General features: G+C 35.4%; 1 protein-coding gene across 9 annotated transcripts in view; it reads left to right on the top strand.

The window, feature by feature from the left end:
- Nucleotides 1-15,787, top strand: part of EVI5 (ecotropic viral integration site 5) — a 205,135-nt gene that overhangs the window by 146,182 nt on the left and 43,166 nt on the right. For 8 of the 9 annotated variants that reach the window (XM_059138558.1, XM_059138553.1, XM_059138554.1 and 5 more), the window contains one exon: nt 2,615-2,710. In XM_059138558.1, coding sequence (XP_058994541.1) covers nt 2,615-2,710 — 96 coding nt within the window. Of the gene's footprint in view, nt 1-2,614; nt 2,711-11,797; nt 12,669-15,787 lie in introns of those variants that run through there. The other variant, XM_059138561.1, reaches the window with a different exon arrangement.

The raw sequence follows: 15,787 nt of genomic DNA, 5'->3' as shown, positions 1-15,787 counted from the left end.
TGCAGGACTCCATCCCAGGACCCTGAGATCATGACCTGAGCTGAAGGCAGCGGCTTAACCTACTGAGCCACCCAGGCGCCCCTAAGGGTATTTTTAAGATAAACTATTTAAAAAACTTCAAAAGAGGAAAGAGGAATGGCGCCTGGGTGGCTTAGTGGGTTAAGCCTCTGCTTTCGGCTCAGGTCATGATCTCAGGGTCCTGGATCAAGCCCTGCATGGGGTTCTCTGCTCAGCAGAGAGCCTGCTTCCCCTCTCTCTCTGCCTGCCTCTCTGCCTACTTGTGATCTCTCTTTCTGTTAACATAAGGAAATAAAAAATCTTCCTAAAGAAAAAAAATAAAAAGAAGAAGAAAGAGGAAAAGTTGAAAAAAGAGAGAATAAGAAAAAAATAAAATAAAAAATATTTAACTTTGCAAGACTGAAGGATCATGGGGGGAAAGCCATGAATTCCATGTGTTGCATTCCTCTAGCTCTGGAGTTCCGCAATTCTCATTTATGAACTTGTTCTTGGCTGGATGTTCTTGCTGATCTTCTGGGGAAGGGGCCTGTTGCCGTGATTCTCAAATGTCTCTCCGAGGCGGAATTGCACTGCCTTTGCCAGGGGCCAGGCTAAGTAATCTGCTCGGGTTTGCTCTTGGGAGCTTTTGTTTGTTCCCTGAATGCTTTCCATAGAGCTTTGGAGGACGGGAATGGAAATGGCGGCCTTCCAATCACTAGGCCTAGAGGAACTGAGAGCTCAGGACACCACACCTCAGTGCGCCCTCAGAGAAAAGCAGTCAATCCCTTCCGTCTCCCAGGTCTCCAGCTACTCTCTGTACTCTCCTGGCCTGTGACTGAGCATTTCTATCTCTAGCACATGATCCCATTTGAAGTCTCCAAACCCAGCAGATTCCTGCTGCACGTTTCTGTGCCACTCCTCCTGGAGAAGGAAGGAGGGGGTCTCTCTGGATCTGCCACTTGTGGGGTCCCTGCTGGAAGAGCAGTGGCCTAACTGTGCCTTGGATCATGGTTTAAGGTAACCCTGATTTGAGAGCTCACTCCTCGGCTCTGTCTATCGGCTTCCCCGCTCTGATACCTGGGAGCTCTACCACAATCAGACACCCCCGATCTTTCCGTGACCCTGCGGGACCTGAGACCACACTATCCCTGTGAGGACTCCACCCCCGCTTAGTCTCTGGAGCGATGTCCCTCAGAGGAGCAGACTTCTAAGAGTTCTGATTTTGTGCTCTGCTGCTCCACCGCTTGCCGAAAGCCAATCCCTCCCCACCACCATGGTCTTTCTTCCTGTCATTTCGGATTCACTTCTCCACACATCGTACCTTCCAGAAAGTGTTTGATTTTCTGGTCCTAGAATTGCTGTTCTTCTCTTCTATCTCCTGTTGAGTTTGTAGGTGTTCGGAATGGTTTGATAACTAACTAGCTGAACTCCTGGGACCTGATGTCATTTCAGTCTGCTACTCCTCTGCCATCTTGCTTCTCCCCCTAGACATTTTTTAAAAGGAATTTATTTATTTGGTCAGGGGTGGAGGCATAAGGAGGGGGGAGTGAGAGGGGAAGCAGAGGGAGAAGCAGGTTCTCCACCAAGCAGAGAGCCTGACATGGGGCTCAGTGCCAGGAACCTGGGATCATGACCTGAGCTGAAAGCAGATTCTTAACCTCTGAGCCACCCAGGTGCCCCTGATTTTTAGACATTTATTAGCACAGCACAGGGTACACATGTGACTATATGCAAACTGGCAAAATATTTAAAGCAGTATCTGCTTAAGGTGAAGCAGAAGTATCTAAGATACAAGAATAAGTTTAATTATTACACTTCTAAATTTGTGATATTTAGAAATGTTGGTATTATAGTACTGTCAGGTGCTAAATTTCTCCAACGGTCACCAATGCTGTAAATTTTTGATACAAATGATGGCTACATTTCAACTGGAGTTAATGGAGGAGAAAAATATTTTGCATACCCTACTTTTATGTAACATATTTTCTTCATATTTTGTTGTTTCTGGATCAGTATTAATTGGCTACAGTATTGTAGGATGCAGTTTTGGGGTTTTTCTTTGTGAAATTTTGAAGTGGTAGAGTTAAGTACTATACTTTTCCTGGGAAGATTAGAATTATGATGTAATTGAACTTCTATTCTCTTTTGTAATGTAATGTAAATGTTAACATTTACTATAAATGTTATTTACTATAAATGTTAACATTTATTGCTTCAGAAAGAATATAATCATTAAGTATTATCCAGTTAATATACTCTCTCAGTATCCATATTCTCTGTTAATCTGTTGTCCAAATTTAGTGTTTGAAAGTTCTCAATTTTTTGTTCTTGCATAAAAATGAACAGCTTTCACAGTCACCAGTGATTTGAATTCTTTTAAGATTAAGTTCATTTTTAATTTTAACTTTTTATGCAGAACTTGTTTATTTGAGTGTTGTTTCTGAATGCTTAAAGATAGAATATTATTCTATATGTTTGGTCTTCATTTTATATCAAGTTCAGGAAATAATGGCACTTTTTTTTCATCTGATCATTAATCTATTTGTTTTCAAAATTTGAAGTATATTTTACTTTTACCACATGGTTTATTTTTGGTTTGTTTTGTTTGCCGCTGTAGAACAAGGAAGAAGTGATGGCTGTGAGACTCCGGGAAGCAGATAGCATAGCTGCTGTGGCTGAATTACAGCAGCACATTGCTGAGCTGGAAATCCAGGTACCATATGAAAATAATAAAGTACACATAAAAATAATTTCTCTCTGTACCTGAAGAGTGACTTGTACCTTCCTCTTAATGATTATGATTCTATTTTCAACACATATTCATTTCCACGTTCTTTTTTTGGTGGTAACATAACATATAACATAAATTGACCATTTTAAAGTGTAAGTTCTATGACATTAAGTACATTCACATTGTACAACCAGTCAGTCTCCAGAACTCTTTTCATCTTGCAAAACTGAAAATCTGCCTATTGAACATCTCCTCATGCCCATTTCCCCGAACCCCTGGAAACCACCATTCCATTTTTAATCTCTGAATTAGATTACTCTCGGTACTGCATGTAAGTAAGATGGTATAGTATTTGTCTTCTTTTTTAAGATTTTATTTATTGTCAGAGAAAGAGAAAAAGAGCACACACAAAAAGGGAGAGCAGCAGGCAAAGGGAGAAGTACTCTCCCTGCTGAACAAGGAGCCCCATGCAAGACTCCATTCCAGGACCCCGGGATCATGACCTGAGCCAAAGGCAGACACTTAAGTGACTGAGCCACCCAGGGGTCCCTGTCTTTTTTTTTTTTTTTTTAAAGATTTATTTATTCATTCTAGAGAAAGAGAGTACACAAGTCAGGGGAGGGGCTGAGGGAAAAAGAGAGAGGGAAAGCAGACTCCCCACTGAGCAAGAAGCCCGACAGATCACCCTACAAACCAACCCATCTACAGACCATAAGGCTCAATCCCAGGACACTGAAATCATGACCTGAGCCAAAATCAACACTTGGTCACTTTAACTGAGCCACCCAGTTGCTGCAGTATTTGTCTTTTTATGACTGGGTCTTTTCACTTAGCATAATGTCATTAAGGTTTATCCATGTGTAATGGATAATATGTGAAAAATAATATATGAAAAAATTTCCTTCCTTTATAAGACTGAATAATATTCCATTGTATCTGTATACCACATTTTGTTGTTTATCCATTGGTAAACACTTGGGTTGCATCCACCTTTTGGCTATTGTGAATAATGCTTCTGTGAACGTGGTTGTACAGATGTTGTACAGATCTCTTTGAATCCCTGCTTTCATTTCTTTGGGATTTACCCAGAAGTGGGATTGATAGATCATACAGTAATCCTGTTTTTAATTATTTGAGGAATTGCTATACTATTTTCCATAGCAGCTGCACCATTTTACATTCTTGCTAGCCAGTGCACAAGGGCTCTTATTTCTCCTTGTCCTTACCAATACTTGTTAATTTTCTGGGGTTTTTGTTGTTGTTTGTTTTTTTGTGGTAGCCATCCTAATCAGAATGAAGTCATAGCTCATAGTGGTTTTGATTAGCATTCCCCTAATTAGTGATGTTGACCATCTTACCATTTGCTTTTTGCTATTTGTGTATCTTCTTTACAGAAATGTCTGTATGAGTCCTTTGCTCATTTTTTTAATCAGGTTTTTGAGTTATTGAAGTTCCTTATGTATCCTTAGGGTCAATCCCTTATCAGATAGATAGTTTTCTTTTTTTTTTAATTTTATTTATTTATTTGACAGACAGAGATTACAAGTAGGCAGAGAGGCAGTCAGAGAGAGGAGGAAGCAGGCTCCCTGCTGAGCAGAGAGCCACATGCGGGGCTCAATCCCAGGACCCTGGGATTATGACCTGAGCCGAAGGCAGAGGCTTAACCCACTGAGCCACCCAGGCGCCCCAGATAGATAGTTATCAAATGTTTTCTCCCTTTCCTTGGGTTGCCTTTTTGTTCTGTTACTGCTTTTTGATGAACAAAAGTTTTTTTTTGTTGAAGTCCAACTTAACTTAGTCCTCTTCTTTTGTGGCCTCTGCTTAAGTCCACATTTGATAATTTGATACCATATTTGTACATTGCCAAAGCAATTTTTGAAAGAAGATTCAAAACTAAATAATTTGTCAATGTATGTCCTATTTCTCATTGTATTTATAAGGTAGTAAATTTCTCATATGGGAAAAATACTGTGTTTAAAATCTTATTTCTTTCAAAATATGTTATATTTATTCCAAGCCAAAATACAGTTTTTGCTGCAGCATATAGAATTTTCTTCCACTTAAAATATCCTTTGAACTAAATTTCAATTCAAAATTTGGTTAATTTCTAAGACTTACATGTATTATAGCTTCATCTTTTGATCTGGGTCAAAAGTAATCATGATACATCGATTTGTATAAGTTTATTAAAAAATTAGCCTTTGTATTCTGTTGCTAATATTCCCTGTAAAGTAGCACATACTCAGAAAAACTTCAAACATGAACTGACTTCATGACATATTTGTAATCAGTGGTTTAAATCATGCTATCGTATTCAATTCTAGTGTAAGCCTGGAGTTTTCTAACATCTAGAAAATTAAGAAATTTTGCTACATTTCTATGCATGTTAGTCACAAACAGCAAGATTTATATCATTGTTTTTATTTATTCTGAAATACTTATGAAAGTGAAGAGCCTGATATGCTGCAAGTTTTATTTAAAATGGAATGCAGCATGTTACATCATTTCTGAAAATAGAAAATGCATGAAATTTTTACTATCAGGAATATGTTGGCATCAGATGGCTCTTGATTAAATAATCCTTGGAATCCTAATTGCTAAATTCATTGGTATTTTTTCGGTATTTATCCTGCTTGAGTTTATCTCATTTATGGTTGTTAACCAGTCGTCCTCTTTACATTCTCTCCTCCCATAGCTTTCCCACCACCACTCACTTTTGCCTTACTTCTTTCTTGTTTTTTGTTTTAGTCTTCTTATCATCTCTGAATGTTTGTATTCCTCTGAGAATCCCAAGTTTTTGGCTTTTTAAAGGCTGTATTCAAATGAGGGATCTCACTTACATGGCTTTAGGAGCCATCTGTATAACAGATCCTAATGTAACTCCAGCCCTCACATGTTTCCCCCAACCAATAATTTTTAAACCTTTTAAAAAATTATTAGCACAGTATACCAAGAAGTTTGTAATACAAAGCTACATTATAATATGGGTAAACACATTACCCATATAGTCACGGTGGAGGTCAAGATACAGAATATTGCCTGTATCCAGAAGTCTACCCAATCACACCTGACTCCCTTGTCCTGAGTTTTGTGGTAGTCTCTCTTTTGCTTTTCATAATTGTGTCAACTTCATATGCCTCTCTGATTTGTACAGTTTAGTTTTACTTGTTTCTGAACTTTGAATAGAGTGTTCTTGAATATCTTTGTCTCTTCTTTCTTTGTTCAACATTATTTTAGTAAGTAATCATTTTTATTGTTATGTGTTCCCATTTTATGACTGTATCACAGTGTATCCACTCTAATATTACTGGTCATTTGGGAGTTTGTGGATTGGGACTGTTTGGAACAGTGCTGTGATTATAAGCAATCGTGTGCACTGTACTGACTACATGTACATGTTTCTCTGGTGTGGAATGTTTGTGTCACATAGCATGCAACTCTTCAACTTTATTTTCCAAAGTGCTTGTGATATTTTGTTGTGGTTTTAATTTCCATTTACCTGATTATTAATAAGGCTGGCCATTTGGATTTCCTCTTTTGTAAAGGTCTGCTGAAGTCTTTTTATATGTATTTTTCTGGTAGGTTTTTGTCTTTTTCTTTGGATATATAGTTATTTACTTATTGATGTTATGTTTTGTAAATACCTGTTTCCACTCTGACTTGTCTTTTGTTGTTCTTTAACTTATTGTGTCTTTTGATGAGCAGACCAGTAGTTTTAATGGACTCTAGACCACTCCACCTGGAAGTAGCACAGGCACTTCAAATTCAACATGTTTAAAATTATGTGTTCCTGTTTCATCCAATTTTTTTTTCCTTTCTGTATCTCTAGTCTTGATCAGTGGTAGCATCTCTTAACGGATTGTTCAACCTAGTGAGAACTTCGCTTAGTCCTTTCTTAACCCTCTACATGAAGTCTATATAGAGAATATGTAAACTTTCAACTTTATTAGATAATATCAGATTTTTTTACAAAGTGCTTGTGCTAGTTAACATAACCAGCATTTTACCTTCTCACATACTCTTGTAGTTTTGCTTTCAGATAATTTTTTAAAGATTTTATTTATTTGTCAGAGAGAGAGAGAACACAAGCAGGCAGAGTGGCAGAAAGAGGCAGAGAGAAGCAGGTTCCCCTCTAAGTAAGGAGCCCACTGTGGGACTCGAACCCAGGACCCTGGGATCATGACCTGAGCCAAAGGCAGCTGCTTAACCAACTGAGCCACCCAGGTGTCCCACTTTCAGATAATTTTTAATAACTCATGAAGACTGAAGTGTCTTGCCCAACTCCTCAGTTCCTTCAAAAGAGGAAAGTCTGGAATAAATCTAAAACTAAATCAAAGGTGATTTTAATTTCAGAAACTTTTCTTTTAATCTCTCTTAGCCTTTCTGTTCCCCTGGCCATTCCCTGAATTATTCTGTCCACAGCCTTACCTGAACTATTGTAGTAACTTCCTAGTCAGTTTCACTTCTCCAGCCTCAGCTCTTCCACAGAGCTATCTGAGTTAGCTTTCTAAAAAATAAGAATTTTTACTGACTGCCTTTTACCTAGCAAATCATATCAGAATTTCTCAGCCTAAAATGCTTACCTTTTCATTGTTTCCCATACCTGCATTGCCCATCTCATCTTTCAGCATTATCTCTTCATACTCCTTCCTTACCCCTTACACACACACACACTTTTCAAAATTTTCACATATTTTCAAAATTCTATACCATTGTACAAGCTGCTGTATCTTCCTAAATTGTGTTTCTCTGTATCCCTAGTCCTCTGCTTTTAAGGTATTTCTTTTTACTGAGTTGTGCTTTGCTACCTTACTATTAATACATTTAGTAAATGTGTTTTTAGTAAATGTCTTGATGATTCAACTTTCATGCATTTATTTACTTATTACATGCAGATCCATAATAGATCTCTTGCTAAAATCTGAAACTCCTTTCTCAATTATAAGAATAGTACATTTTAGGTTATTCTTATTCATGGAAATACTTTAGATCATTTTCAAGTTCCACTAGGGGGAGAACTCTGTCAAACATTTTGTACTTCATATCTCTTCAGATCAACTCTTCCAATTAATGTTACTCTCTTGTGAATAAAATTTTCCCCCGTAAACCAATTTCTCTCTAACTCTTCATTTAATAAATTGTTATTATGTAATCAGTTGATATGATTAAGATCTGCTTTTTAAAGTATTTATGAAAATTATACTTTTAAATGTATCCTATTTAGATAAAGAAATACATTAGATGAACAAATATTCATTTTTATAAATACTAGCATTCAGTGGTAGACACACTTGTGAGGCTAAAGTTTATTAAATTTGATTTCAAAGATTCTTTAGTCATCCTGAAACCTTTGCTCTGATTTAAAGTTTATAATATTTCCCTGTTATTATTTGAGATATGTGTATCTGTAATATACTTAAGATTTTTATAATCTTTTCCTCCTTGTCTTTGGAGGAGCTGTTTTATATTAGTGTCTCACAGTGAATTTAACCTTCTTTAAGTGTAGCAGTTTTCAAATTTTAACCATTTTCTTAGAACTATTTGAGAAAGCTATTAGCTAGGTTTCCTCCTTCTCAAACAAAATGCCATCAAAATGATGGATTTTAGTCATCATTCTATTATAATGCTTGTTTCAAGCAGATATACACCTATAAAATTAAGAGGTTAAACTCTAAGTTTTCATTAAACATAAAGATTATATCATGTATGTCATTTTAATATCTTTTGGCCATTCAGAATTACCATTATGAATTTTAAATACTATATAATCCTTTCATTTCATTCAGATCTCTATGATTTTATTAGGTAAAACTCCTTTGGCTATATTTCTATCCAAAATAATACTACTATTCTGATCACTGTGCTCTTCTGCCACTTAATGTTTCATCAAAACAATTATTTCTTGCCATAAAATATACATTTCTTGGTACTCTTTTTGTCCACATTCTCCACCAGTGAAAGCTCAGTATGAGGAATTTCTAGCCAGTCATTCAATTGCTGTATATCTCAGCACTTGGTATATAATGCTTGGTACATAGCCATCGCTCAACTATTTGTATTAGATGTTAAAATAATACAATAATTCGCTCATCTGCTTTTTCTACAAGTGACTTTTACTGTATATACTTTGAGTATTCCAGTTTTTAAAGTTCAGAGATTATCACCGTTTTCACACATGCATCAATTTGCATACATTTTGGTCACTGGTGAGGATGATAGAATGATCTCAAGACTCTGTCTAAATGCATTTGTCATCTTATAGAATGAGGGACTGAACGTGGTTCTCTTTTTTGAAAGGTTGTTGAATAGAATTTAAACCTCTGAAAATTCACCTATGTTTATTGTTGGCGTCAGTGGCTTCAGTTACATCTGAGTTACTCTGAGGTGATGCGAGTTGTTACCTCTTAAGGGAGAATTTTGTTCTTTTCTTCCTATCTGCACATATACTTTACAAGCTGATTTTCTTATTTCTCTATTTAAATAGCCTACAAAAATAAATATGATAGAAACTGATCAGAATAAAAAGCTTCAAGAAATTTAATTATAATTAACAACAAGCAGATTTTAAATCCTAATTGACTCTGTGGTCACAACTTTTTGTCTTTTTGTTTTCTCATAATAGCTAGAGATTTAGCATTTGTTGAGAGTATAAGATTTTGAAGTCAGACTACTTACTTAGTATCTTTGACAAGTTACTTAATCTATCTTTTTATTTATTCATTCAGAACAGAGAATCTGAAAGTTTTCTGCTTTAGAGCTGTTGGTATTAAATGAGAAAGTGTTTGTAAGTCATGCAGATTTGGGGAAAGAATTGTCTGCTAAGGTAAGGGCAAAAAGCCTAAGGCCAGGAGCATTTCTGAGTAGAGTCCCTGCGTGAAGTAAGAGAGGAAGTAGAGGAAGTCTGAGAGGTAAATAGGCAGATTATGTAGGGCCTAAGAATTTTGGCCTTTCTCTGAGTAAGATGGAAGCCATTAGAGGGTTTTGAGCATAGGGGTGATCAATTAGTAGATATTTAACCTATTAAGATAATTTAATTGAGCTTGATTCAGAAAAAAAAATTCTTATAAGAGTAATTTATAGTATTTAGGAGGGAGGAAATGGTGGTTAAAAAGTGTTTCCTCCTCTTGGTGGAATTTTCCACCTTTATTCTATTGATCCAAATGTTATTTTTTAGTCCAAGGCTTTATTTTTATATTCACACTGAATAAAACTTGATCTGCTTTGCGAGTGGTGGAACAAAACACAGAAAAATTAATTTTTGCTCATAGTTGAAGAAAACACGTGGGAATTGAACTCAAGCTTTCTGATGTTTAACCCAGAATTGAGTTTGTATTTTGGTTATTATAAAGATAAGCATATTAATTTGTCATAACCATATTAAAAGCTTCTGTGGGTCAAGTGCATCTATAAAATTAATGCTGCTTTGTTATAAGTAATGGAAAAGTTTTAATCTAAAACTGTATAGTTCTATTCAAATCCATCTTTTTGTTCTTTTCCTGGTACCCAGTAACATTTACCCACTTTCGTTCGTTTGCCCAGCAGATAACCTCTAGGGATGCCTCAGATGGGCAATACCCCAACCACTCTAGGCTTAAGAAACACCCACTCAAAATTCTGTTCTGACCTAAAATGAATGAGTTATGTTTAAATCAGTGTGCCCAGATCAGTATGCAGTTTTGGCAGAGATGGAGAGGAAGTGATAAAATCTTTATCACTGTACTTTAAAATACACGTTTTAATAATGTTAAATTGCAGTGACATTACTAAGTGATGAAGTTTATCATAAAGTTTTGTGATCAGTTTATGCTTTTCAGTTTCCTGAGCTAATTTGTTAATAGTTTCACAACAGCTGGTAGTTGATATGCCAACTCTTGGTTAACAAACTTCTTTTTGGAAGGTTTTTTTTCCCCTTTAAGTACAATGGTTTCCGTTCTGAGCAACTTGCTTGAAGTATTTTTCATTTTTCTTAAATGATTTTCTCGAAATTTTAAACACTTTTAAATTTAAAAAATTGGCTGTTCTCTAATTTTATCTAGTTTTAGCAGTAATTCTCAACAGAAGAAGTTAGGTATGTAGGATATTTTATTCAACTTGCTATGTAGTCATTAAGGATTATAAAATTCAGTTAAAATTTTACTTAAGTACTCAGATTCTTTGGTACCCAAATTTAGTATACAGTTAAATATAAAGAAATTAGGTACCTAGAAGCTTTTAAGGTACTGCTGTATTTAGAAATGAAGAATATCATTCAGATACCCAAGATGAGCTCATTGTAGCATCTGAAGAATTAGTGATGGAGGATTAGATTCTTAAAGACCATAATATTGGCAATCATCTTGGTGTTAATCAAAGTCAATTTGTGTACACCTAGCATACACATCTTGGTTTCTCATACCATTCTCTAATGAAGGAAACCAAGGCTCCTCAGAGAAATAGCTGATTCCAATACCGGGAGAGGAAATACAGTAAGGACAAAGATGAGCCTAGACACCTTGTAATACTAGAGAAAGGAAGGACTTAAAAACAAAACAAAACCCTACATTAATAGAAGTATCTTAAAAGGACAAAAGAACCAACAGAAAGAGTTCCTGATGGCCAAAAATAGAACAAATGAAGAAAAAATGTTTAAAATCATAGTAGACTTTAATTCACAGTATAAAATAAATACCCATGAGTCCATTGATATAAATAATGATTTATTTATCAGTCCAATGATATAAATAAATTAACAAGTGGGAAAGAAGAGATAAATTTCTATGCAGAAGAATTCCAAATAATTGTTGTAGATATTGTATTCTTAAGGAGAGGAAGAAGTCCTTTTCTGTAAGTGTGGACTGTGTACAGTGACTCCCTCAAAGGGTACAGTATGGAAAGGGTAGGAAAAAAAGAGTAACTTTACAGTGGAAAAACTTGACAAACACTGCCTCACACAGATAATCAAGGTCAACATCAATAGTTATCAATCATATTGATAGTATGTACTATGGTGTGATGAAAATAGTGCTTCTGTAGTCTTTCAGTAACCCTTAAACCCCATTCTTAAAAAGATTTTATTTATTTATTTGACAGAGAGATCGCAAGTAGGCAGAGAGTCAGGCGCAGAGAGAGAGAGAGAGAGAGAAGCAGACTCCCTGCTGAGCAAAGAGCCCGATGTGGGGCTCGATCCCAGGACCCTGAGATCATGACCTGAGCCAAAGGCAGCAGCTTAATCCACTGAGCCACCCCCGCCTTAAACCCCATTCTTAACATGAGAAGAAATACCTGACAAATTTCGATGGTGAGGCATCCTACAAAATACTTGACCAAGACTCCTCAAAGCTCATCAAAAAGAGGTGAAGTCTGAGAACTATCTCAAACTATCAAGAGGAACCTAAGGAGTGGAGGAACCTAAGGAGACGTGACAGCAAAATGTAATGTAATATGGTATTCTCCATAGGGTCTAGGACAGAAGAGGGACATTAGCTTAAAAACAAACAAACAAAAAACTAAGAAAATTTGAACAAACCATAGACTTTGGTTAGTAATAAGGTATCAATATTGGTTCATTAATTGTAACAAATTTACCATACTAATGGAAGATATTATTGATAGGGGAAATGAGTGCAGGAGGTATATGACTGTCTTCTCATTTTTTTCTGTAAACCCAAAACTGTTCTTTAAGAAATCTGTTGTAAAAAATATTTTATGTAATTTCATGGTTTTTAGGGACCCCTGGAATTATATAAATTTAAGTATTTGTCACAAAATTGCTTTGCTTTTAATTAAACTATGATTTAAAGAAATATTTTCTAGCTTTTGGACCTTGTGCAAATGCTCATTTTTCATGTGGGCATGTAGTTGATCCTTTAAGAAAGATCACTTTAAAATATGTGTGTATTTGTGTGTTTCTCTTCTCAAATGGAATTAAGTCAGTCTTAGCATTAATAAAATTTTGAATTTATTCTCTCTCTTCCATACTTTTACAAATTACCTTATTATTTTCTTAAAAGTATTTATATGTACTTTTTTTCCCCCTAGTTACTAAACCATAAAAAATATTCAAACCTTTTTGTCCAGGACTTTAAATTACCGGAATCTGTTTTAGAAACTTAGAATGGTACATGATATGAGTATGATTTGTCTTTAGATGTTTCAAATGAGTCACCTTGAAGTCACAGGAAGGCTACCATTTACCACATTTACTATTATGGTTAATTTTTCTTAGGGCAAAGTACAAATCAGTAATAACTTACTAGAGCTTAGTGGTTGCTATTGGTGTTTCAGTAAGGTTATGTTGATTAATCACAGTGATTACTTATCAACTGTCAGGGATTTACTCAAATCATTGGTTTTCTTCTACTATAGTAATTTCATATGCAGTTATAATTTGCTTAATACATTTTGCTTTAATATATGCATTGAAAATATCAAATTAGGACTTAAAAATTGTCCCCCTGCTACAAGTTAATATGGTTGCTTCTGTGACCGTTGAACATAGTTTCATAATATAGCCTTGAAAAAAGATTATTTAACCTTAAAAACAGTCAAGATAATGCCTTCTTATGGTCTCTGAAATAGTTTAACTTTTACAAAGGAGAGAGAGAACTTGATATATTTTTAGCATAGTCTCTCTTTGTGTTACATTTTTCATCTGTGAGTGTAATTTAAAATATTTTTAAAATGCAGGCTTTAAACTTGCATTTGAGACTAAGCAACCTGCATTGTGTCATGACCCTTCTAATACCACAAACTTTCTGTAATACTACTCCCAGTGAAAAACCCACATCCTATGTATAACCTTAGATTTATTTTGAAATCTCTATGAAGAGAGCATAGAGAGATTACTAATTGTTTCTGTTATTTCCTTTAAGGGTGTGATGTCTATTTGTAAACTGTTTTAAGTTTTAATATGTGAGGCTTAAAATGTTAAACTATAGTAAGTATTGATTTCCTAAAATTGTAAAAATGTAGTAATTATACATTTCAATTGAGAATTGGGTTATGTATTAAACATCTGCAGAACATTCAAAAAAAGAAAAAACAACATTAGTTCCAGTAGCCAATACTTCTGATATCACTGGCTAGAAGAATACTAATAAGGAAATGCAAATTTAATGATAAGCCACTTTTTTTTTCTGTTTTATTGCTGTTCTTGTTTTTACTATTTCCTTCCATTTTAGACTTATTTTGTGTTCTTTATATAACTTCTTAAGATGGATGCCTAAATCCAACATCATTTTTATTATTTAAAAATATTGGTAATTACTCATCAATAGGAGAATTGTTAAGCCATAATAAATCCATTACAAAAGAATAAAGATCTGCAAGACATAGTAAATGAGAACAACAAATTATAGACAGAATGTAGATCATAATTCCATGTGTGTTTTTAAAAGTATATGTCTGTGTATTACTTGTTTTACACATACTTAAATACGTCAGGGTGTCTGGTGTGATTCCTATCAAAGCTGTTAACAGTGTTCCCTCTGAGGAGAGTAGAGAGCTTGGTGCAAAAGAGTAAGGGACTGGAATTCACTTTTTACACCATATAGACTTATTACTATGTTAATTTTTTAAGTGAATATACATTTAAATAACTTTTAAGGTAATCATTGCTAGAAAGGAGATAAGAATTAGAACTTCCAAATAATCATAGAAAAATAGCAACAAAGACAACTTGATCCACCTAGCAGAAGTGCCACACTCATTCTGTGGCCTTGACATCCCTGAGTATTCTGGCTCCTGCCTACTTTTCTGACTACAGTATCATCATACTCTGCTTCACATGTTATGTTCTAGCAACCTCGTCCTTTTTTTCATTTCCTGAACCAAGCTTATTCATTCCTAATTTAAGGCTTTTGTTCCTGCTCTACCCTACATTTGGAACATTATGCTCCCTGAGCTTCCCCTGGTGGTTCCCTCTCATTGTTTTTATCTCAATGTAAAAGTCACCCACTCAGAGTTTTCCTGACCATCTTTGTAAAATTGGCCCCTCACACCGTTAGTCTCTATTTCATCATCATGTTCTATATTATTTATGACTCTTCTCAGGGTCTTTAATTTTCTTCACCTTAAGAATTAAATCACTCCCGCATATAATATATTAGAACCTTGTTTATCTTATCTACTGCAGTTTGCCTTTTGGATGGCATATAACAGGAGCTCAAAAAATAATTGCAGGATGAGGGCGCCTGGGTGGCTCAGTGGGTTAAGCCTCTGCGTTCTGCTCAGGTCATGGTCTCAGGGTCCTGCAATCAAGCCCCACCGTGGGCTTTCTGCTCAGCGGGGGAGCCTGCTCTCCCCCTCTCTCTGCCTGCCTCTCTGCGTACTTGTGATCTCTGTCTGTTGAATAAATAAATAAAACCTTTAAAAAAAATAATTGCAGGAGGAATCTTAGGACAGAAAACAGCCATGTGTAAGGGAGTTTGATATTCTATGCCATAAGAGGTAGTAGAATGTTCTAAGAACTGTATATGTAAAGATTTATTTATTTAAATGAGGCTGCCCCAGAAGTAGATTAAAATTGATCCTATAATTTCCTATCCAACCATCTAACAAAATAGTAAATAATAGGCTGTGCTTTTTTAAAGGTAAATACTTTTCTACTAAAAGCAGCCTGAGAGGAAAAAAAAGCAAAACCTAGTACGATAGGTTTAAACGTGACAGCTTAAGAAAGAAATAGACTAGACTAGAGCAAAGAGGCCCAGCAGGGCTTGGTTTCTAATCTGAACTGTCTCCTTCTCCTTTCCCTCACCAAGCTATATAGGTAAGTCAGCAAAATCCCCAGAAGTATCGATTCATCATATCCCAAACGTGGAGAGAAAGAAAATGAGTATGTAATTTTTCTGACTGAGGAATTGTAAAAATTTCTGGAGGGTACAGCCCAGTCAAAGAGATTAAAAAGTGAACATCTGAATTTTAACTTATATGAAGACTTTGGGGACAACACACTGAATTTGGGGAACTATATGAATCCTAAATCCAGGTTTTGACATATATCCCCCCAGTTAGGTAATAACAGATATTTAACAAAATTTTAGAGGAATAAACAGAGCCCTTGTTTAGCCAGGTTCTTCCCTC

This window comes from Mustela lutreola, chromosome 10, assembly GCF_030435805.1.
Source record: "Mustela lutreola isolate mMusLut2 chromosome 10, mMusLut2.pri, whole genome shotgun sequence".
Lineage (NCBI taxonomy): Eukaryota > Metazoa > Chordata > Mammalia > Carnivora > Mustelidae > Mustela > Mustela lutreola.
This window is presented reverse-complemented; position numbering and strand designations above follow the sequence as displayed.